We start from the raw sequence: 22,578 nt of genomic DNA, 5'->3' as shown, positions 1-22,578 counted from the left end.
TAAAGGACAGCTGAGCCGGGCGGTGGTGGCGCACGCCTTTAATCCCAGCACTCGGGAGGCAGAGCCAGGCGGATCTCTGTGAGTTCGAGGCCAGCCTGGGCTACCAAGTGAGCTCTAGGAAAGGCGCAAAGCTACACAGAGAAACCCTGTCTCGAAAAACAAAAAAAAAAAGGACAGCTGACCCACACCTACATGACCTCCAAAGCAACCAAATCCCCTGTAACAGATGGAGTTTTATGGAGAAATAGAAAACAGCTGCAGGGTTGATGTAGCTCAGCATAGGACAGTTGCTGAGACTCCCTAGCGGAGGGTATGGTTTATAGCATTTGCCTAGAATCCCCCAGTGAGGGGCTGGGGGCGTAGCTTAGTTTTTCAGAGCTTAACTAGCATGCATAATGCCCTGAGTTCCATCCCCTCAATGCAGAAAAATTAAATGTAGCTGGGCCTGGTGCCACATGCCTACTGTCCCAGTAGTCTGGAGGCAGAGGCAGAAGGATCTCTGCCAGTTCAAGGCCAGCCTGAGCTACATACTAAGTTCCAGGCAAGCCTTGCTTACATAGTGAAACACTTTTTTAAGTAAAGCAATAAACAAATCATAGCTGATCCAAGGCAGGGGGACTGTTTTTTGCCAAGCAGCAGATTCTTGCTGCACCCTTAATAAAATAAAGGAAAATTGAGAGCTGCTGGTTTGTAGAAGTTCTTATACTTGGTGCCCTGGTTTAAAATATGGGGTGCTGGGCCCGACTGGCAGGGGGTCAAGGGCAGGCTGGCAGGGGCTGGGGGGCCTGGGTAGGCTGTGGGGATTGGGAGGGTTGGGCACAAGCTGGCAAGATGGCTCAGGAGAAAGGTACTTACCACCAAGTCTGATGACCTGAGTGCTAGTTCCAGAACCCACATGATGGAAGGAGAGAATCTACTGCCCAAGTTGACCTTTAACCTTCTCCCTTGCATATGAGTGCATACACACACACATACATATATACACACACATACATATATATACACACACACATACATAAATACACACACACACACACACACACACACACACACACACACACAAAATCAATCAATCCTTTTTTTCCTTCTTTTTTTCCCCCCCAAGACAGAATTTCTCTGTGTAGTTTTTGGTGCCTGTCCTGGATCTCACTCCGTAGACCAGGCTGGCCTCCAACTCACAGAGATCTGCCTGGCTCTGCCTCATGAGTGCTGGAATTAAAGGCATGTGCCACCACCATCCCATTTTTTTTTTAAAGCCAGCTATTACTGGGCCAGCTTGGTATAGTTTAGACTCTACCATCTAAATGCAGATTTAAATGTAGATTTCCCAGATATAGCTACTATAAATCCTCGCTGGGGAATTTTAGGCAAGTGCTCTATCACTGAGCCATGCTCCCAGCCCCTGAAGAATGCCTACAGCATGGTGGGAAACATAATAACTTGTAGATCTGAAAGGAGGATACTGTTCAGGTTTCATAGCCCAGAAAGTACAAGGGTATGTTTTAGATGTGTAGAACATGGCTGAGCGTGGGCGTGCGTGCGTGCGTGGGTGCGTGCGTGCGTGCCTGGAATCCCAGAACTTTGGAGGTTCTCGAAGATGATGGGAAATTGATTGTCAACCAGGGCTACATGCTGAATCCAAGGTCCACCCAGTTAACTTAGTAAATCCCTATCTCAAGGGGAGAAAAATGTTAAATATTATTAATATTAAATATTAATATTAAATTTAAATTTTAAAAAGTACATACGCACACACACACACACACGCCCATATGTAACAAGGGACACTTCATAACTGTTGACTAACAAGTAATGACCTGTTTTATTTTACTTATTTATGTGTTTCTTTGGCGCATGTGTGTGCTCATACATACCTGTAGAAGTCAGAGGACAATTTGCAGGAGTCAGTTCTCTCATCTGGGTCCCAGGGACAAAACTCAGCTCATCAGGTTTGGCAGCAAGTGCCTCTACCTGGACCTGTCTCCCTCAACCAAACCTGGTTATTTGAGACTAGACAAGAGAAGCAGCGTCACTGTGATTAATCTGGGGGTCGTTTCCCTCGAGGGTGACTGCAATTTGCTGTTCCAGGATTAGAAAGGCTGGGTGCCCTAGGGTGTGCCTCCAGGAAGCAGAGAGGGTGGACCAAATCCCAAGAGAAGGAGAGGCTGTTGCTTAGAAACATCATCAATTATAGGCGGGGAGTGTAGCTCTGTTGGCAGAGAGGGCTTGCCTAGCATGTGTGAAACCCTGCACTCCCTCTCCGGCACTGCGTTTGAATCTCAATGCCCACATGGTAGCTCACAGCATCTATAACTCCACTTCCAGGAGCTCCAGCATCCTCTCTGGCCTCCTGAGGGTTCTGCGCTCACATGTACACAGATATACATGCAGGTCAAACATTCATATGCACAAAAATAAATATTTTTTAAATAGTTAAATAAAAATAAACAAGTATAGGTGAACTTACTTTTATTTATATATTTCTTTTGTTTATTTGAGAGAATTTTATATGTATCAGGTTGGCCTCGAGCTCGCGATGTAGCCCAGGATAACTGAGTTTCTAACCCACCTACCTCTGCCCCTCTCCTAGATAGTGGGATTGCAGGCATGAGCCACCAAGCACAACCCGCTGTTGTTAATGTATTAGCATGAAGTTTGTCGATTAGTGAAATATTGATACTTTCTTGTGTGTGCTGTAAGGAACACAGGGTCTTGTGTGTACTGGGCGAGTATATTACTGCTGAGCCACAACCTCAGCCCCTCCCTGGGGATCCTAGGCAGGTGCTCTACCACTGAGCCACACCCCAGCCCCTCACTGGGGGATTCTAGGCAGGTGCTCTACCACTGAGCCACACCCCAGCCCCTCACTGGGGGATTCTAGGCAGGGGCTCTACCACTGAGCCACACCCCAGTCCCTCACTGAGGGATTCTAGGCAGGGGCTCTACCCCTGAGCCACACCCCAGCCCCTCACTGGGGGATTCTAGGCAGGGGCTCTACCACTGAGTCACACCCTAGTCCCTCACTGAGGGATTCTAGGCAGGGGCTCTACCCCTGAGCCACACCCCAGCCCCTCACTGGGGGATTCTAGGCAGGGGCTCTGCCACTGAGCCACACCCCAGCCCCTCACTGGGGGATTCTAGGCAGGGGCTCTACCACTGAGCCATGCCCCCAGCACTTTGTAACATACTTGCAGCTAAAGTCAGTACTTCACTCAGATTCTACCATTCTTACCCAGTTTCCTCGTCTAAGCTTCCACTCAGGATCCCGTAACACTTAGTCATTGTTTCTCCTCGGGCTCCCAACAGCTGTGACAGCTTGTCAGACTTCCTTTGTTTTTGATGACCTTGACAGGTTTGAGTTCTGATCAAATTTTTTTTTAAGTGAAATCTTCCTCAATTTGACTTCTTCTGGTGTTTTTCTCCAAGTAGAACTGAGAGCAAGGGTTTTGGAGTAGAAATTAAATGCTATTTCCATCCTCTGTCTAATTTTATCTTTTTTTTTTTGGTTTGTTTTTTGAAACAAGGTCTCTATGTCGCCCTGGCTGACCTTCAGCTCGCCATCTGCCTGGCTCACATTCAGCACTTTCAATAATCATAATTTATACATGAACTTTGTGATTCTATCACTCACTCAAAACAGTTAAAAACAAGGCTTGTTGGCACACATTTGTAATCAGAAGCAGGACGATCGTCACAAGTTCAAGGCCAGCCTGGGCTATGTAGTATGTTCCAGGACAGGCAGGGCTACAGTGTGAAACCCTGTCTCAAATAAACAAAGAAAAAGCCCAGCACAGTGGCATGGTTTGTTGTTCCGGGTACAAGAGAGTCTGAGGCTGGAGGATGGCTTGAGTCTAGGAGTTCCAGGCCAGCCTGGGTAACATAGCTAGACTATGTGTCAGGAAGAGAAAAGGAGAGAGAGAAGGAAGGAAGGAGACTGAGGGGCTGGGGGGAGTTAAAATAAAAGCTGCCGCCGTGGAGCTTTCCACACAGTGTAAGGAAAGAACAAGTTCCCCAGTGCGTGACCTGCACACGCACCCGCACCTGCACCCGCACGCGCACGCGCACGCACACACACTGTCTTTGGCACAAGTGCACCCACATGCAAAGATAAAATGTAATTTTAAAAATTGGTGCTAAATAAAATTAAGCCAGGTGTTGACCGTTACCTGTAATCCCAGCACACACGAGACTGAAGCAGGAGGCTCATGAGTTCAAGGCCAGCCTGAGCTATATGGCAAGACCTGCTCTCCAAATAAAATAAAATGAAAACTGAGTTTTGGTTCATAGCTGAAATATGTAGCCTCTCGTGGTCCCGGATGTGAAGGGACCTCAGAGAAGCAGCTCCTTAGGGGATTGGCCTTGAGGGGCCACAGAGTTAACCGCGCCCTAAAGCCTCGGATGCATCCCGAGAGCGGACTCGCTCTCGCTTGCCTTCATCAGCCCTGCAGTTTGATGGAGCCGCTCCTTCCCAGGGATGCAGGCTCCACCCCAGCTGGTCCAGAGCAGTGAGATGCAGGAATGCAGAGGCTGAGCAACCTGCTGTTTCTGGGGGGTTCCCTTCGTCACCAAACCTCAGGGCGTCTTAGCCAGGAGTGCCAGAGTGGGTCGGCCGGCCCCTCCCCGAGCCCTGATGCAGCTTGCCTGATCCCTCGTCTCCATGTACTCACACGCTCCTTGCAATTTCCTCCAGGTCTTCCGGCCGACACCCTGCAGGGCCACCGAGACCGCTTCATGGAGCAGTTCACAAAGTAAGTGACTCTGGAGAAGGGAGTGGAGTCCGATCCAAACGCACACCATAGCGGGGTAGGGTCAAGTGCCTGCTGCATAAGCGTAATGACCGGAGTTCGGAGTTCGGATCCCCAGCACTCAGGTTAGATAAAAAAGCCAGGCAGGGCAGAGCGCATCCCGCGCGCATGCGCCGGGGTCCCTGGAGCAGTATGAAGATCTGGAAACAGTTTTCAGGAGTCAGTTCTCTCCCTCCACCAGGTGAGACTCAAGGATTGAATTCAGGTCTCGAGCTTAGTGACATTACCCACTAAGTCACCTCACCAGCCCCTCTGTTTCTTCTCCTCTGGGCCGAATGAAATCCCCATCCTGTATGTATGTAGACCCCATTTGTCGATGGACACCTAAGCCGCCTCCGGGGTTTGGCTGTTGTGAAAGGGACCACAGTGAACATGGGTGTGCGGGTATCTGTGTGGTGTGCTGAATCCGACGCCTTCGGGTCTATACCACGCCATGTTACAGACAGACCGTCATTACTGGGTTCCATGTGGCTGTACCTTTTTACCCACCCACAGTGTATTAGAACTCTTCTCTCCCCACGTTCTCACCCAATGTTTGTTTTCTTTTCCTTTTCTTTTTTTTTTTTTTAATGTGTGTTTTCTTGATGATAGCCATTTTCATACTTCAGAGAGAAAAACTGTCCGTGTGGTTTTAATTTGCATTTTCTTGGTAGCTAAGGATATTGAGCTATATATATGTATATATATATGTGTGTATATGTATACATTAGTGTCTTAGTTTCATGTCTGTCATGATAAAATACCCTGTCCTAAAGCAACCTAAGGATAAAAGGGTTTATTTGATGTGGAGCTCCAGGTGACAGTCTCTTATTTCAAGAAAGTCCAGGCAGGAACTTGAACTTGCGGCATCAGCCACATCACATCCACGAGCAGAGATAGAATGAATGAATGAATGCATGCATACTTGCTGCTCGGCTAGCTTTCTTTCTTCTGATACAATCCAAGGCCCCAAACCAGGGAATGGTGCTGCCCACGGTGGGCTAGGCCATCCCACATCAATGAAGGCGATCAAGACCATCCCCCACAGGACCCCTTGATTTAGACGGTCCCTTGGTGAGACCTTTTTCCAGATGGTTCTAGATTGCATCAAGTTGATCATTCAAACCAACCATCGTGGTTGGCCCTTCTTATTTCTTGTTTTGTGGATCGTTCATTTGTGAGGTGGCCATCCTGACGTAGTGTGTTTTCCCTCTGAACTTCTTCGTCCTTGACCATGGCTTCTAAATCTTCTAGCTGGTGCTTCACTTACTGGTTGCCCTCCGGAGCAGTCAAAGGACAAACACAGGGTTGAACTAACCCCCTGGTTTCGTTCCACTAGGGAAGCCTGGTGCACATCCTATGATGAATGACTTACTAAATCCTGCGAGACAGGCCCTGGGGCTGGTTTCCTGGAATGTGAAATTCCAGTAGTTTGCGAAAGCACTAACGTCCATTTACTGTTGGCGCCAACCCAGAGAGACGGGGACGTGTGGTTAGCTCGTTGTATTTCCTTCCATTTTGTTTCCTAGCTTAGGAAAACATCCCCTGTGGGGAGCTGCTTCGTTTTCTCTCCTGCACAGAGGTGAATATTCTTGGAGACCTCGCTGCCCTGGAGTTCAGGATAAGCTCTAGCAATGTCACAGGGACCCTTTAGTCTTGGGGTCTGATAGGCTGTGTGGCGACCCGGGGGAGGGGTTGGTTGATGGAGCTGAGTAAGCAGAAGTTCCGTGCTGCAAGCAGAGGGCGGCTGGTGCCTCAGCTCCTCCTCTTGGTTGGCTTTCTTGGGCTTCGGTGTTTTTACTCAGGTTAGAGGCGTGACAAGGAGGGAAATGCTTTCTTGGCGTTTGGTTCAGATGCAGAAGGTTTGTGTCACGTGCGTGAAGCCGTGGGTTCTGATCCCTAAGCACTGCGGAGTAGATTGGAGGGATGGAGCGGAATGAGCTGGGATAGGGAGGGTAGAGGAAAAATAGAAGAGAAGAGAGAAGAATGGAAGGTAAAGTAGACTAGAGAACCATAGAATAGAAAAGAATGGAATAGCCGGGCGGTGGTGGCACATGCCTTTAATCCCAGCAGAGGCAGGCGGATCTCTGTGAGTTCGAGGCCAGCCTTGGCTACAGAGTGAGTTCCAGGAAAGGCACAAAGCTACACAGGGAAACTTTGTCTCGAAAAACAAAAACAACAACAAAACAAACAAACAAACAAACAAGAATGGAATAAATAAAATAGAATCGAACAGAATAATAGAATGTTACTTTTCCAGTTGCTGTAACAAAATACATGAAAAAAAGCAGCCTAAGGGAACTGGAGGGTACAGTCCAGCATGATGGCGTGGAAGTGACGGTGGAGATGATCACTTCCCCTTCATGTCCCTCCAAGCCCGCCATTCCTAGGAAGAGAAATCTGCCGACAGCAGCGTGCCGTCCACAGCCCGAGGAAATGAGTGTGGGGGTCTGGGCAGTTTTCTAGTGTTGTCAGTGTTGTGAGGAAATGCATGAGAAACGCAACTTAAGGAAGGAACGGCTTTCTGTGGCTCACAGTCTGAGGGCGCGGGTCCATAGTGATGGGGACGGCATGGCGGCAGGAGCTTGGGGCAGCTGGTCACACTGCCTCCGAGGTCAGGAAGCCACCCCGGGCTTCAGTTTCTCTCCCTACACATGTGTTTATTTATTTATTTTTATTTTTAAGGGTTATGTATTTATTTATTATGTATGCAGTATTCTGTCTGCATGTATGCCTGCAGGCCAGAAGAGGGCGCCAGATCTCACTATAGATGGTTGTGAGCCACCATGTGGTTGCTGAGAATTGAACTCAGGACCTCTGGAAGACCTCCGAGCCATCTCTCCAGCCCATGATTATTTATTTTGTAGGGCTGTGCCACAGTGTGCTTGTGTAGACCAGAGGAGGGAACTGGTTCTGTCCCTCCATCCTGTGGGCCCCAGAGGTCATTGGGTTTGGCAGCAAATGCCTTTACTCACTTCTGGGCGGGCCCATGTTCTTCTGATTCAGCCCCGAGGGGTGGTGCTCCCCAAATTCAAAAACAAAGGGGAAGGAGGTTCTTCCCACCTCGTTTAAACCTCTATGGAAACACCCTCACAGACAACACCGGAAGTGTGTCCCCATGGTGATTCTAGGTCCTGTCAAGTAGTCATCAAGATTGACCGTCTCTGAGACTGTCCAGTCTTCAACAGGATCTGCAGCATTGATTATTCTTTTCTCATCACTGGTGACTGAGAACTCACTGTAAAAGACCTCAGTCCGTAATACCATTTTTGATATTTTATTTTCATATATTTTTATGTGTGTGTGTGAGAGAGAGAGGCGGGGGGAGGGGGTGTCATGGTGGTGTGAATGTAGAGATCAGAGGGCAACTTTATGGAGTCGGTTCTCTCTTTCCACCTTTATGTGGGTCCCAGGAATCAAACTCAAGTCACCAGGCCTGCTTCTTTAGATGGCAAAGTGCCTTTACCCCCCGAGCCGTCTCCCTGGCCCTATAGTATCATAATTGAATCCTACTATCGTAATCGAATCCTGGCATCATGGAGGGCAACCCACCAAGAGCGTGTGCCTTTAAGATGGACAGAGGGTGGCAATGCTGGGAAGGTGTGCTCCTTGTGTTCCCGGGACTGGCAACCAACCACGTCCAGCACCCCTAAGATGCCTGTGTGCTCCCAGGTTGAAAGATCTGTTCCAGCGCTCCAGCAACCTCCAGTACTTCAAGCGGCTCATTCAGATCCCCCAGCTACCTGAGGTGAGTGCACCCCTGAGGGGCTCCGCATGGCTCCGGGCCTGGCAGGTAAGCATCCTTCAAAGCTGTGTCTTGCTTCTCCAGAATCCACCCAACTTCCTGCGCGCCTCAGCCCTGTCAGAGCACATCAGTCCTGTGGTGGTGATCCCAGCAGAGGTCTCCTCTCCAGACAGTGAGCCTGTCCTGGAGAAGGATGACCTCATGGACATGGATGCCTCCCAGCAGGTACAGGAGCCTCAGGAGAGGAACTTGGCCCTTCCAGTTGTCCCTAGAGGAGACGAAAGGATAGGAGAGGCTCCTAGCTTGGGTGTGTCTGCTCAAACAAGGCCTGCTCGGCTTTAATATTTGGACATGGCGTCTCACTATGTCGCCCATGCTGGGTTCAAATTCCTGGGCCCCAAATCCTCCTGCCTCTGCCTCTAAGATGGGTACAACTACACATGTATGCCAGAGTGCCTAGTTGGGTTCCTCTCTCTCATAAGAAAGTGGGAGATTAGGCTGAGCCCTCTGCCCTGGGCTCCCGGAGTGATAGGTCTCAGCCAAACCAAGAAAACAGAATCGTGAAGCCAAGCATGGTGGTCCATGCCTCTGATCACAGTACCTGGGAGGTGGGAGCAGGAAAAGAGGAAATCAGTTAGCTTCAGCCACACAGCACATTATGAGACCCTGTCCCCAAAATACGAAGGGCTGGAGAGTTGGTTCAGCCATTAAGAGCGCTTGTTACTTTTGAAGAGGACCCGGGTTTGATTCCCAGCACTCACAAGGTGCCTCAAAACCATCTTTAACTCGAGTCCTAGAGGAGCCCACACTGTTTTCTGCCCTCTGTGAGTGCCAGGCACGCACACAGTATACAGACATACATGCAGGCTAAAAAGTTTTGTTTAAGTACAAAGACAGACAGGAAGGAAGGAAGGAAGGAAGGAAGGAAGGAAGGAAGGAAGGAAGGAAGGAAGGAAGGAAGGAGCCAGGCATGGCAGCACACAGTTTAATGCCAGTACTCAGGAGGCAGAAGCAGAGGGACATTTTTAAGAGTTTTGGGCCAGCCTGGTCTGTATAGTGAGTTCCAGGCTAGCCAGAGCTACATTGCATGCCCCTGTCTAAAAAATGAAATAATCACTTGCATGATAGCCCATCCCCCGCCCGCGCGCGCGCGCGTGTGCGCTCGCGCATGCTTGCACACCCAAACAATTTTCTAGTCTCTGACCTGTTCTTTGCCCGTCCCCCACCCTGCCAATCACTGCAGAATTTGTTTGACAACAAGTTCGATGACATCTTCGGCAGCTCGTCCAGCAGCGACCCCTTCAATTTCAACAATCAAAATGGCGTGAACAAGGATGAGAAGTGAGTCCATGCTGGGTGGAAGGAGGCCCATGGTCTAGAACTCAAGTTAAGCCCTGGTCTGCCTTGCAACCAAGAGGAAGGAAGTGTGTGTGTGTGTGCGCGCCTTGGTGTGTATACATGTGTATATGTGTTTATAATGTATGAGTGTGTATATGTGTGTGTGTGTTGTGTTTGTGTATGTGTGGGGTGGTAGATATAGATACACATGTGTGTGCTAGTGCACTTGCCTATGCTTGCCTGTGTGGTGGCTAGAGGCAAATGTTGGGTGTCTTCCCTTTTGCTCACCACCATTTTGTGTGTGTGTGTGTGTGTGTGTGTGTGTGTGTGTGTGTGTGTGTAGCCATGGAGGCCAGAAATAGGCATTGGCTCTCCTGGAGCTGTAATTACAGGCAGGTCTGAGTCACCCCACACAGGTCCTGGGAACTGAACTTGTTCCTCCACAGGAAGAAGTGCTCTTGACTACTGAACCATCTCTTTCTCTCTCTGGCACGGCACTTCTTTAAGAAAAAAAGATTTGTTGTATTTGTTTTGTTTGATTATATGTGTGTGTTGTGGGTCCGGACGGGAGTGTGGGAGGACATGCCAAGATGTACTTGTGGAAGTCCGAGAGCTTCGGGGAGTCATTTCTCTCCTTCCAAAGTCAGGTTATTGGGCTTGGGAGCACTGGCCTTGACCTACAGAGCGGCCTCACCCCCACTGAGAGAGAGTTGGGCTTTGCTCTGTGGTAGAACACTCACTTAGCATGCCTAAGGCCTGGGCCTCAGTACCCAACTATAGAAGGGGCCAGGGCTAGAGAAACGGCTGGGTGCTGAGAGCCCTTGCTACGTCAAGTTCATTTCCCAGCACCCATGTTAAATAGCTCATAGCTGTCTGTAACTCCCGGGGATCCAACACCCTCTTTGAACTCCAAGAGCACCCACACACGTGTGCATATACTAACAGGCAGAGGCACACACGTAAATCTAAAAAATTGTTTAAGTCTCTTTACCCCTCTCCAATATGACTCTCTGTATCCCAGATCGGTAACTGTGAACAGGTGGGTGTCAGGGTAAGATACCTCATGTTTAAGGTACAACCACCCTAGGTATCCTAGCGTTATTGGTTCCAGAATCACCCCCACAGAGACAGACAGATACAAAGTTCAGCCACTGTGCAAGACTCCACTAGAAGACTGGATACTGTCTGCCTAGAACCCACATTCCTCCATTTCTGTACCCTTTAAATCACCTCTGCGTGACTCATAGCACGTGATACATTGTAAACACTACAATGTTTCTTTCTGCGTTTTGTTTTTCTTTTTCTTTTTTCTTTTTTTTTTTTTTTTTTTTTTTTGGTTTTTCGAGACAGAGTTTCTCTGTGTAGCTTTGCGCCTTTCCTGGAACTCACTTTGGTAGCCCAAGCTGGCCTCAAACTCACAGAGATCCACCTGGCTCTGCCTCCCGAGTGCTGGGATTAAAGGCGTGCGCCGCCACCCGGATTGTTTTTCTTTTTATACGCCTTTAATTTGGTGCTGGGAGGGGACGGGTGCAGGAGCACTGTGGCATTAGTGTCCACCTCAGAGGACAGCTTGTAGCAATCAGTTCCCTCCTTCCACCATATGGGACCCAGGGGTTTAGCAAAGATGGTCAGGCTTGACGGCTGGCATCTTCACTCTCTGGGCCAGCTCAGAGCCGCTGCTTTCCTGTAGTGTTTAGGGAATGCTGACAAAAACAGAAGTCCATATAAAATAGGTAAAAATACATAGTCCATCTAGATGCAGTTTTTTTTCTCGCCCAGTATTTTCCATCCCCCGTCTGTTGAATGCACAGATATAGAACCCGCAGATGAGAAAAGTTGACTGTAAAATTTATACTGCAAAGAATCATTATTATCCATGGGGCTAGTGATGTGGCTTCATTTGTAGAGTGCCTGCCTAGCATGCAGAGACACCCCAGTACCCCATAAACCAGATGAAGTAGCACATGGTCTGATTCTAGCACACGGGGGGAAGGGAGGGGAAGAGGGTGAGAGAATCATCCTCCACTTGACATCTGGTAACAACAAGAAAAGTTTTCGTTTAAGAGAATGGCCCCAAATTAACACCAGCCTCCCCCTCCTTTTCCAGTCTGTCAGCGTCCATGGAGGGGAGGGGTGGGGTGTGCTGACTCCGGGCCTGCTCTTCTCTTCTCAGGGACCAGTTGATTGAACGCCTGTACAGAGAGATCAGCGGGCTGACAGGACAGCTGGACAGCATGAAGACAGAGGTGCGTGCTAGGATCCGTCTACACTTGGGCTTCCCCGACACGTGGCACTCGGATCCGTGTACCCTTGGGCTTCCCCGACACATGGCACTCGATCCCTCCACCCTTGGGCTTCCCCGACACGTGGCACTCGATCCCTCTACTCCTGGGCTTCCCCGACACGTGGCACTGACATTGGTGTCTCACGATATGATTTGAACCCTGTCCTAAGACATGACAAAGCCAGTGAATTTGGTCATCTCCAAGTCTCAATTAGAATTCATTGTCCTGTCATGTGACTTTAGGGTGGCAGTTAAGCTGTGATTATGGCTTGGCCTTCAGACCATGACGAGAAAGACCAATTTTTCTCATAAGGTCCTTGAGAAAGCTTGATTTGGGAGCTGGGGCTGTATGGCTCAATGATCGATGACTTGTCTAAATCTCTCGGTGCAGAGCTTGGAGTGTGGTAGAGCACCTGCCTAGAATTCCTCAGTAAGCAGTGGACGATGTGCCTCAGCCAGAGAGTGTCTGCTTAAAATTCACCAGTGATGGCCTAGAAGTGTGGTTCCCTTGTTGAGAATTGGGCTAACAGGAAGGGGCAGGAGGCATGGCTCATTGGTGGAGGCCTTGCCTAGAATCCCTCAGTAAAGGATTGGAGATGGCAGTGGGGGGAGGGGTTGAGTGGTAGAGCCCCTGCCTAGAATCCCCCAATGAGGGGCTGGGGTGTGGCTCAGTGGTAGAGCCCCTGCCTAGAATCCCCCAGTGAGGGGCCTAGATCCAGTGAGGGCTGGGGTGTGGCTCAGTGGTAGAGCCCCTGCCTAGAATCCCCCAGTGAGGGGCTTGGGTGTGGCTCAGTGGTAGAGCCCCTGCCTAGAATCCCCCAGTGAGGGGCTGGGGTGTGGCTCAGTGGTAGAGCCCCTGCCTAGAATCCCCCAGTGAGGGGGGGGGGGTCAGTGAGGCCCTGCTAGAATCCCCCAGTGAGGGGCTGGGGTGTGGCTCAGTGAGAGCCTGCTAGAATCAGTGAGGGCTGGGTGTGGCTCAGCAGTACAGCTACTGGTCTAACATGAATAAGACCCTAGGCTCTCTACCCAGAGCACCAAAACAAAACCAAAAAAAAAAAAAAAAAATGTTCTCTGTTTGGTTGGATCTGTGGGTCAGAAAGTTTGAAGATACAGAGATCAACCATAATGGGTCGATGCCACTAGGGGATAAGTCGTCCCCGTCCTGCTGGGTGCCCCCATGGGACAGCCTCACAGGAGCAGGCCCCTTACCCGGGTGCCCCTGACAGAGCCAGCGGGCCATGCTGCAGCTGAAGGGCCGCGTGAGTGAGCTGGAGGCGGAGCTGGCCGAGCAGCAGCACCTCGGGCAGCGGGCGACGGATGACTGCGAGTTCCTGCGCGCCGAGCTGGACGAGCTCAAGAGGCAGCGGGAGGACACGGAGAAGGCGCAGCGCAGCCTGACCGAGATAGAAAGTGAGGGGCTGGGGCTGGGGTGTGGGCGGGAGCGAGGCGGGTTGGTGCGACTCCCCACAAGTAAAGCCCGAGGTGCTTGCCCTTGGCCTCAGATGCAGAGACGGGTTCGGTGACCCAGCCGGGCCGTAGCAACCAAAGACACGGTGATGATGGTAGCGCCTATCCTGGGAGAGGGAACTTCTAAGAGAGGACATGAACCTTAGAGCCTGGTTGACGTGGATGCTGTGACTCTTAGCTAGGGTTTCTATTGCTGTGAAGAGACGCCATGACCATGGTGACTCAAGGAAAACATTTTTTTTAACTGGGGGTGACTGGCTTACAGTTCAGAGGTTCAGTCCGTTATCATCACGGTGGGACACGGCGGAGTGCAGGCAGACATGGTGCTGGAGCAGAGGTTGAGAGTTAATACACCTTGACTTGCAGGCAACAGGAAGTGGTCTATCTCACTGGGCATAGCCACGGGAGACCTCAGAGCCCACCCCCACAGTGACACACTGTCCTCCAACAAGGCCACACCTAATACTAATAGTGCCACTCCCTTTGGAGGCCATTTTCTTTCAAATTACCACACTGTGTTTGTAGATATCAGTCTGCAAAACAATTTGAATCAGGGGGATGTTTATTCAAAGAAGACAAACTTTATGTCCAGTATAGTACAGATATTTACCTGTAATTCCAGAACTCTGGGGGATAAGGCAGGAGGATGACCATAATGCTAACTTGGGCAATGTAGCAAGACCTTCTCTCCCAATAAAAACCCCAAATTAATTAGATAACTTCTAGCTGAGTGTGGTGGTGGACACCTGTAGTCCCAGCATTCAGGATGACCAGAGGTTTAAATTCATGTTAGCTATATAGCCAGTTTGAGGCCAGCCTACATGAGACCATGTCTTTGAAAAAAAAAAAAAAAAAAAAAAAAACAGCACTAGGGAGGCAGAAGCAGATGGATCACTATAAGTTCAAGGCCAGCCTGGTCTACAGAGCGAGTTCTAGGACAGCCTGAGCTGTTACACAGAGAAACCCTGTCTCAGAAAGAAAGAAAATCAATCAATCAATCAAAATAAATAAATAAATAAGGAATAAAAACATCCTTAGTGCCCCCACCTTACTGGAGGGAGGATGCGGGGATCCCATCCTGGGCAGAGGCCTCACCTTGGTCTTTCCCAATGCAGGAAAGGCCCAAGCCAATGAACAGCGGTATAGCAAGCTAAAAGAGAAGTATAGCGAGCTGGTTCAGAACCATGCCGACCTGCTGCGGAAGGTAGGAACTCGGACCCCTCTAGTCCTGCCGTAAACCCCACATTACAGGAGAAAGAGTGCAGACCTTGGGGTTCCTCCAAGATGCACTTCTATTTATTTATTCCTCCTCTGTGTGTCTGTGTGGATGTATATGTGCATGTGTGTATGCAGTTGCTTGAGGAGGCCAGAAGAGGGCATCAGATCCTCTGAAGCTGAAATCACAGGCAATTGTGAGCCGCCCAGTATGGGTGCTGGGAACCAAACCTGGGTCCTTTGAAAGAGCAGCGAGGGCTCTTAAGCACTTACCCATCTCTCTGGCTCTTGCACCCCGTGTCTTAACCCCAGCTTCTTGAGCTCTGTCTTGCGTGCCAGCCACAGTTCTAGTTACCCCTCCCTTGAGCTGGGCATAGTGGAAGACCCCTGTAATTCTATCAGAAAACAGAGGCAAGAGCCTGCCCCCCCAGAAAATAGTCAGGTGTGGTGGCACATGACTTTAAACCCAGCACTCCAGGGCAGCCAGGACTAAATAGTAAGATCCTAACTCAAAAAATAAATAAGTAGGTGTGCTATCTCACACTTGCAATCTCCAAACTTAGGAAGCAGAGGCAGGAGGATTGCCGTGACTCTGAGGCTAGCCTGGGAAAAAACACTACACCAGACATCTATGTATTTTTGTAAATCCCTGACAGTCTAACATCTGAAGGTTGTGGCCTGATTCTGGCTTCCTTTGGGTTAGGGAAAATCTTCTCCTGTGTCTGCCTCCTTGATACTCACGTCTGATTGAAATCACTGGTACTAGAAGAAAGATGTACGTTGAGCCTGAGAGATGTCAGCTCAAGATGCTCCTCTCCCCTTTCAGAATGCAGAGGTGACCAAACAGGTGTCCGTGGCCAGGCAAGCCCAGGTGGATTTGGAAAGAGAGAAAAAAGAACTAGAAGATTCCTTTGCACGTGTAAGTGACCAGGCCCAGCGGAAGGTGAGCAGGAGAGGCACTTGGGATGTAGGAGAGATGTGTCTACTGAAAGTGGACTTTTCCTAGTGTTTTATGTGTGTGTGTGTACATATAACAGCATGCGTGTTGAAATCAGAGGACAACTTGTGGGTTTAGGTTCGCGTCTCGCACCATGTGCGTCTGGGGGATTGAACTCAGATCATCTAGATCAGCAGCAATCACCTTGAGCCACTCATTCATCCCCTCGATCCCTGCCAAGGGGCTTTGAGGCAGGCATGGATCAGAAGACTTCATCGTATGCTCCATGAGGAGTTTCCAGAGGGCCCTTGGAAGCCACTTAGAAGAGCAGATGCTGGGGACTGGGTGTGTCACTCAGTTGGTAGAGTGCTTACCAAGCATGCTCTCCTAGGAGGCCCTGGGTTCCAACCCCCTCACCACATAAACCAGGCATGGTGGTGCACGTCTGTAATCCCAGCACTTGGAAGGTGGAGGCAGGAGGATCAGAAGTCCAGGGTCATCCTTGGGTATATAGCAAGTTCAAGGCCAGCCTGGGCTATTTAAATACATAATATATATTTATATATATTTGTAAATATGACATATATATATGTCAGTCATGACTTTTTATGACTGGTAAACTAATCTTCCAAATTACTATTGGAAAAGAAAAGTTGGTGAGGTCTGGGTTGTTACCTTCCAGCCTGCCCTTCAACCCAGTGGAGCGCACAGTCTCAATCAGTGGCTTGGGAAATGTATACATATGTGCATCCCTTCTCATGACTCTCCAGCTCACCGCGTTCCTGTTTTGCCTCCGTTTCAGACTCAAGAGCAGCAGGATGTTCTTGAGAACCTGAAGCATGAACTAGCCACCAGCAGACAAGAGCTGCAGGTCCTCCACGGGAATCTGGAAACCTCTGCGCAGGTGAGTCACTCCCCGCTCCGCTCTGGTGCCTGGGTCCCTCCCGAGAGTCCCTCCGCTCCCACTGTAATCCACACGTACTCTTCGAGGCAGCGATAGGCACGTAGACAGGCTACCACCCCCTGCCCTTCGGAGCCAGGAGGTGGATCTGGAGGCCCAGTGAGGGGACCGTTTAATTTCCTCAGTTTCTCCCTGTTTCCACATGGTGACCTCTGCAGTCAGAATCGAAGTGGCTGACCCAGATCGCCGAACTGGAGAAGGAAAAGGGCAGCTTGGCAGCTGCCGCTGCTCAGAGAGAGGAAGAGTTCTCAACCCTCCGAGACCAGCTGGAAAGCACCCAGATCAAACTGGCCAGTGCCCAGGCAAGTAACAGACATCCCCTGGAACATCGTGGAAGCCAGAGACAGGTGTGCAGTGAAGGGTTCAAGGCCATTGTGGCTGATGGCGAAGGCTTTCTGTGAACATAGTTTCTAAAGCCAAGTGTGTCTTTTTGTATAAGAAGAAGAGTGTGTGGGCCAGGGCTGTGCCTCAGTGGGCAGTGCGTTTGTCCATCATGCACTGGACGCTGAGTTCAGTCTCCAGACCACATCAGCTGAGTTAGTATGCAGGCTGACACCTGTAATCCCAGCACTCAGGATGTGGAGACCAGAGGATCAGGAGTTCCAGTTACCCTCAACTCCCTAATACTGAGTTTGAGGCCAGCTTGAGATACGAGTCCCTGCCTAATAAAATATGGGCTGGAGAGATGACTCAGAGGCCCAATACTTGCTGCTCTTCCAGAGGACCCATGCTGGGTTTTAATTACCTCTAGAAATATTCTGACAGACACAGCCCGAGGTATGCTTTATTAATCCAGGCTTGTCTTAATCAAGATGACAAGTTAGCACTCCTTAGGGAGTCATCTGAATGCCACCCTGGGAGTGGACCAAAGTCAAGTATTGTTTTCTGTGTGGAGCTGACCAGCTTCGATCTCATTAGCACCCCCACGAGAGGCCAGGAATCCCAGTGTGGTCCCAGGTGGATGCTGCTTTGGGGTTCATTGTAGTGTGCCTGGCCGACTCTCATCTCCATGACCTTTTTCTAGGAGTCCATGTGCCAGCAGGTAAAGGACCAGAGGAAAATACTCTTGGCAGGGACCAGGAAGGCTGCAGAGCGTGAGATACAGGAGGCACTGAGCCAGCTTGAAGAGCCTGCCCTCATCAGCTGCGCGGGGTCCACAGGTAGTCTCCCAGATGCCCACCTGCTGGGCCCAACTGCCTGGTACTTCCTGTTGGGATTGAATCCAGCTGCATGCTGGAGCCTCTGAGGCTTGCCCCCTCTCCCCATCCTAAGTCAGCTAGGTTGGAAAATGCAGCATACTGCCTGTGTGGTTGTGACTTCTTGGCCAGGCAGGTGAGGCACACACTGCCTCAGCCAGTGTCCTGGTTGTCACTGTGTCGCCCTGACCGTAGCACATGGCAGAAATGACTTAAGGGAGGAAAGATTCACTTGGGCCGGTTTCAGAAGGTTCCGGTCCACAGTGATGAGGAAGGCGTGGAAGAGCAGCTCTCTTCGTGGCTGTAGGAACATGTGGTGGAGGCTATTCATAACATGGTGGACCGTGAGCGGAGAGCAAGACAGGGAATAGGCAGGAAGAACCGATTCCCAAAATCTGCCCCCTGTGACCTGCTCCCCCCAAATCAGCTCCACCTCCTACATTTCCATAGCCTCCCCAAATAGCACAAAACTGGGAAACCAAGCATTGGAACATGGACTTATGCTTGGGAAGCAGAGGCAGGATGATCTTTGTGAGTTCTAGAACTATTTAGTGAGACCCTGTCTCAATATAATAAATAATAATAATAATTAATAATAATAATAGCATGAGCTTTTAAGAGACACTTGAGGCCGGGCGGTGGTGGCGCACGCCTTTAGTCCCAGCACTCAGAAGGCAGAGGCAGGCGGATCTCTGTGAGTTTGAGGCCAGCCTGGTCTACAGAGTAAGATCCAGGATAGGCAAAAAGCTTACACAGGGAATCCCTGTCTCGAAAAACCGAGAGAGAGAGAGAGAGAGAGACAGAGACAGAGACAGAGACAGAGACTTGAGGTTCGCACCTTATAGTGTGGCATGCCCCTCTAGTGAGCAGTACCCTGAGACAATAGTGAACTGAGAAATAGTTCTGGAGGGACAGGGACATGGCTCAGTTAGTAGAGTACTTGCCTAGCATGCACGAAGCCCTGGGTTCTAGTTGTAGTACCATGGATACTAGGTCTGATGGTACATGCCTGTAATCCCAAACTTTGCGGAAGGAGGCAGGAAGATCAGAAGTTCAAGGTCATCCTTGACCGCATAGTGAGTTCAAGGCCAGTCTGGATTACCATGAGACCCTGTCTCAAAAGAAAGAAAAGCAAATAGATGATGTACATCACATGAGCACAAGCACACAGCCAGCAGCCCTCCTTTGTAAGAGGCAGGGACTCTCAGCAGGTCATCCCGCCCACCCCGCTGCTTATGTAGAACAAATTGTGGGAACTCGTGTGCTGACTTCCTGTCTCCCCTCAGATCACCTTCTCTCCAAAGTCAAGGCTGTTTCCAGCTGCCTCGATCAACTGGAAAAGGACCGCAGCCAGTATCTGTCCTGCCCAGAAGGTAAAAGGAACAGAGGATGCGGACTCCGTCGCTAGGGGCAACCGGGCCAGGTGCAAATATGTACATATGTACAACCAGGAGCTGGAGAGATGGCCCAGGGGTTAGGAGCCTCTTCAGAGGAGCTAGGTGCATCCGCCAAACCCCCCCTCACCTCAGGCTGCTCCCAGCTGCCTGAAACCCCAGTTCCAAGGGATTTGATGCCCTCTTCTGGCTTCCATGGGTATCTGCATTCTTGAGCACAGACACACACGCACGCACGCGCACACGCACACACACGCACGCATGCACGCACGCACGCACGGACACATACATCAAGTAAAAATGAACCTAAAAAGAAAATGGCGCCACCACTGGGCCTGAGACCTTACTTCCTGCGCCCTGCAGATATCAGTGAGCTCCTGCACTCTGTGACCCTGCTTGCCCACTTGACCAGTGACACCATCATTCAGGGGAGCGCCACCAGCCTCCGGGCCCCTCCAGAGCCGGCCGACTGTGAGTATCAGAGTGAAAGGGATACTCCGAGAGCCAGGACAACAGGGGCATTTAAACACCTGTCTCTTCTGTCTCCAGCTCTGACAGAGGCCTGTAGGCAGTATGGCAGGGAAACCCTGGCCTACCTGTCCTCCCTGGAGGAAGAGGAAGCCATGGAGAAAGCTGACGGCACAGCCATGAGGAACTGCCTCAGCAAGATCCAGGCCATTGGCGAGGTATTGTTAGTGATGTGGTTTGCTTTTTGTTGTTGTTTGGTTGTCTGAGACAAAGTCTTGTGTAGCCCAGGCTAGCCTCGAACTTTCTATGTAGCCAAGGATGACCCTGAACTCCTCTCCTCTTGTCTCTGTCTCCTGGGATTACAGGTCTAGACCACGATACCTCGTTTATGTGGTGCTGGGAATGGAACCCAGGGCTTCAGGAGTGCTAGACAAACACTCTACCAACTGAGCCACTTCCCCAGCCCTGTTTGGTTTTCTGTTTGTCTTTTGAGATGGTCTGACATAGACCAGGCTAGCCTAGAACTTGTCATGTATCCAAGAATATCCTGGAATGGCTGATTCTCCTGCATCCACCTCCCATGTACTAGGATTGCGGGCACATACCACCATGCCTACACAGAAAGTCGTTTTTTAGAAAAAGATTGTATGATTGTATTGTGTGTGTGTGTGTGTGTGTGTGTGTGTGTGTGTGTGTGTGTATGTATGTATGTAGATAACCTGCCAAAAGAGGGCATCAAATGTCCTCTATCACTGCCTGTTCCTTTGATGCTGGGTCTCAGAGAGCCCTGAGACCTCTGCTAACCTGAAAGCCGGCCACCTCCAGACATCCTCTGCCTCTGCTCCACTCAGAGCTTGGGACGAGGTCATGTGCCAGATGCTAAGCTCTTTATGCCGGTGCTGGGATCCGAACTCCAGAACTCATGATTGAGCAGCAAGCCCTCCTACCCACTGAACTATCTCTCATGTGTATCCACCTGGATGCCAGAAAGAGCTGGGGCTGAGAATCACTGGCATCCTTGAATTTAGAGACAGGATCTCACCGTGCTCACATATTTACAGGCCCACTGCCTCAGCCTCTCACGGGCTAGGATTGCAGGCTGGTACCAACACACATACAGCAAGTCTGTCCAGAAGGACTTTCTAGCTGTGTTTAATTCACTGGCCTGCTGAAAGGCCTCACTGTCAAGGGATAAATAGTAGAGTTGATGCCCGTGACTACAGAGTTAGGGCCTATGTTAGTCTAGTATCTTGTCGCTGTTAAAAACACCTGCAAAAGCAGCTGGAAGAAGGGTTTGTTTTAGCTCACAGTTTGAGGCTTTGGAGGAGAAGGCATGGAGGCAGAGGCACAAGGCAGCCACCCTCATTGCATCCACCATCAGGAAGCAGAGAGAGATGGATGCTGGTGCTCAGCTCACTTTCTCTTTTTTATTCATTCCAAACCCCAAGACCCGTTCAAGTGGGTCTTCCCAACTGAGTTAACCCAATCTAGAAACTCCCTCACAAACATGCTGAGAGGTCTGTTTCCATGGCGATTCCAAGTCCCATCAAGTTGACAATCAAGGTTAATCATCCTAGGGCCACAGTAACTGTAGCTGAATGGCTCTGTAGGGTTGGGGACTAGTGGCCTCCCAGTTGGACATGGTTGTGAACTGTGCAGAGAAGGGAGGAACATGAGGTTCATGTTGTTTCATTTTACTCTTTGGCTCTTTATCCTTTGGGGGACTGGCCATTCAACTCCCAAATAAATACACAGGAAACTTATTCTGACTTATAAATGCCTGGTCTTAGCTTGGCTTGTCTCTAGACAGCTTTTCTTAACTTAATTATTCCAGTCTACCTTTGGCCTCTGGGCTTCTTACTTTCTTACTTCATTGCTGGTTGTGTAGCTGGGTGACTGGCCCTTGAGTACTTCTCTCCTTCTCCTTTTCTTTCTCCTTAATCTTCTCTTCCCAGATTTTTCCTCCTATTTATTCTCTCTGCCTGCCAGCCCCATCTATCCTTTTTCATGCCTAGCTATTGGCTGTTCAGCTCTTTATTAGACCATTTGGGTGTTTTAGACAGGCACAGTAACACAGCTTCACAGAGTTAAACAAATGCAACATAAAAGAATGTAACACATCTTTGCATCATTAAACAAACATTCCACAGCATAAAAGAATGTAACACATCTTAACTAAAACTCTACAACAGTTCCAACATTCACATTATGGAAAGTTCCAGGTGGAGTCTGTGACAGACCCTGCCTCCTATGACAGACCCGCCTCCCATGCCTTATAGAAGGTTCCCATGACAGGTCCAAGAGAAAGCTAAGAGAAGACCAAGTGTCTTTTTTTAACCTCTGTGATACTGTTCACAGGACCTGCTGCCCAGGGGCCTGGACATCAAACAGGAAGAGCTGGGTGACCTTGTGGACAAGGAGATGGCTGCCACTTCAGCTGCCATTGAAGCTGCCACCGCCCGGATAGAGGTGAGAGAATTGTGTAGGATTTCCCACAGCAACATTTCTGTCAGTTCCCTCAGGCAGTGCTATGCCTCGGGAATGTCTTAGTCAAAACTGCCAAGTGTGATGGTGCAAACCTGTGATCTCAGCCCTTGGGAGGTGGGAGCAGGAGGTTCATGATTTTAAGGTGATCTTCAGCTAGGTCGTAAGTTTGAAGCCAGCCTGGGCTGTGTGAGATATTGTCTCAAAAAGAAAAAGGAGAGAAAGAGAAAAGAACACAAAACCCAAGGCCAAGGTCACTGCCTAAATGAGGGGATGAAAATGGGGTCCTTACAAAGAAAGATGAG

At 49.9% G+C, this 22,578-nt stretch overlaps 1 protein-coding gene across 1 annotated transcript in view; it reads left to right on the top strand.

The window, feature by feature from the left end:
* Nucleotides 1-22,578, top strand: part of Hip1 (huntingtin interacting protein 1) — a 130,099-nt gene that overhangs the window by 95,258 nt on the left and 12,263 nt on the right. The window contains 15 exon segments of the mRNA XM_028860656.2: nt 4,691-4,748; nt 8,457-8,532; nt 8,614-8,754; nt 9,773-9,870; nt 12,041-12,113; nt 13,378-13,561; nt 14,734-14,822; nt 15,660-15,776; nt 16,573-16,674; nt 16,890-17,033; nt 17,756-17,891; nt 19,214-19,300; nt 19,685-19,792; nt 19,871-20,007; nt 22,148-22,258. Coding sequence (XP_028716489.1) covers nt 4,691-4,748; nt 8,457-8,532; nt 8,614-8,754; nt 9,773-9,870; nt 12,041-12,113; nt 13,378-13,561; nt 14,734-14,822; nt 15,660-15,776; nt 16,573-16,674; nt 16,890-17,033; nt 17,756-17,891; nt 19,214-19,300; nt 19,685-19,792; nt 19,871-20,007; nt 22,148-22,258 — 1,661 coding nt within the window.

This window comes from Peromyscus leucopus, chromosome 23 (assembly GCF_004664715.2).
Source record: "Peromyscus leucopus breed LL Stock chromosome 23, UCI_PerLeu_2.1, whole genome shotgun sequence".
Classification (NCBI taxonomy): Eukaryota; Metazoa; Chordata; class Mammalia; order Rodentia; family Cricetidae; genus Peromyscus; species Peromyscus leucopus.
The sequence above is the reverse complement of the archived record's forward strand: the minus strand, read 5'-3'. Positions and strand labels throughout refer to the sequence as shown.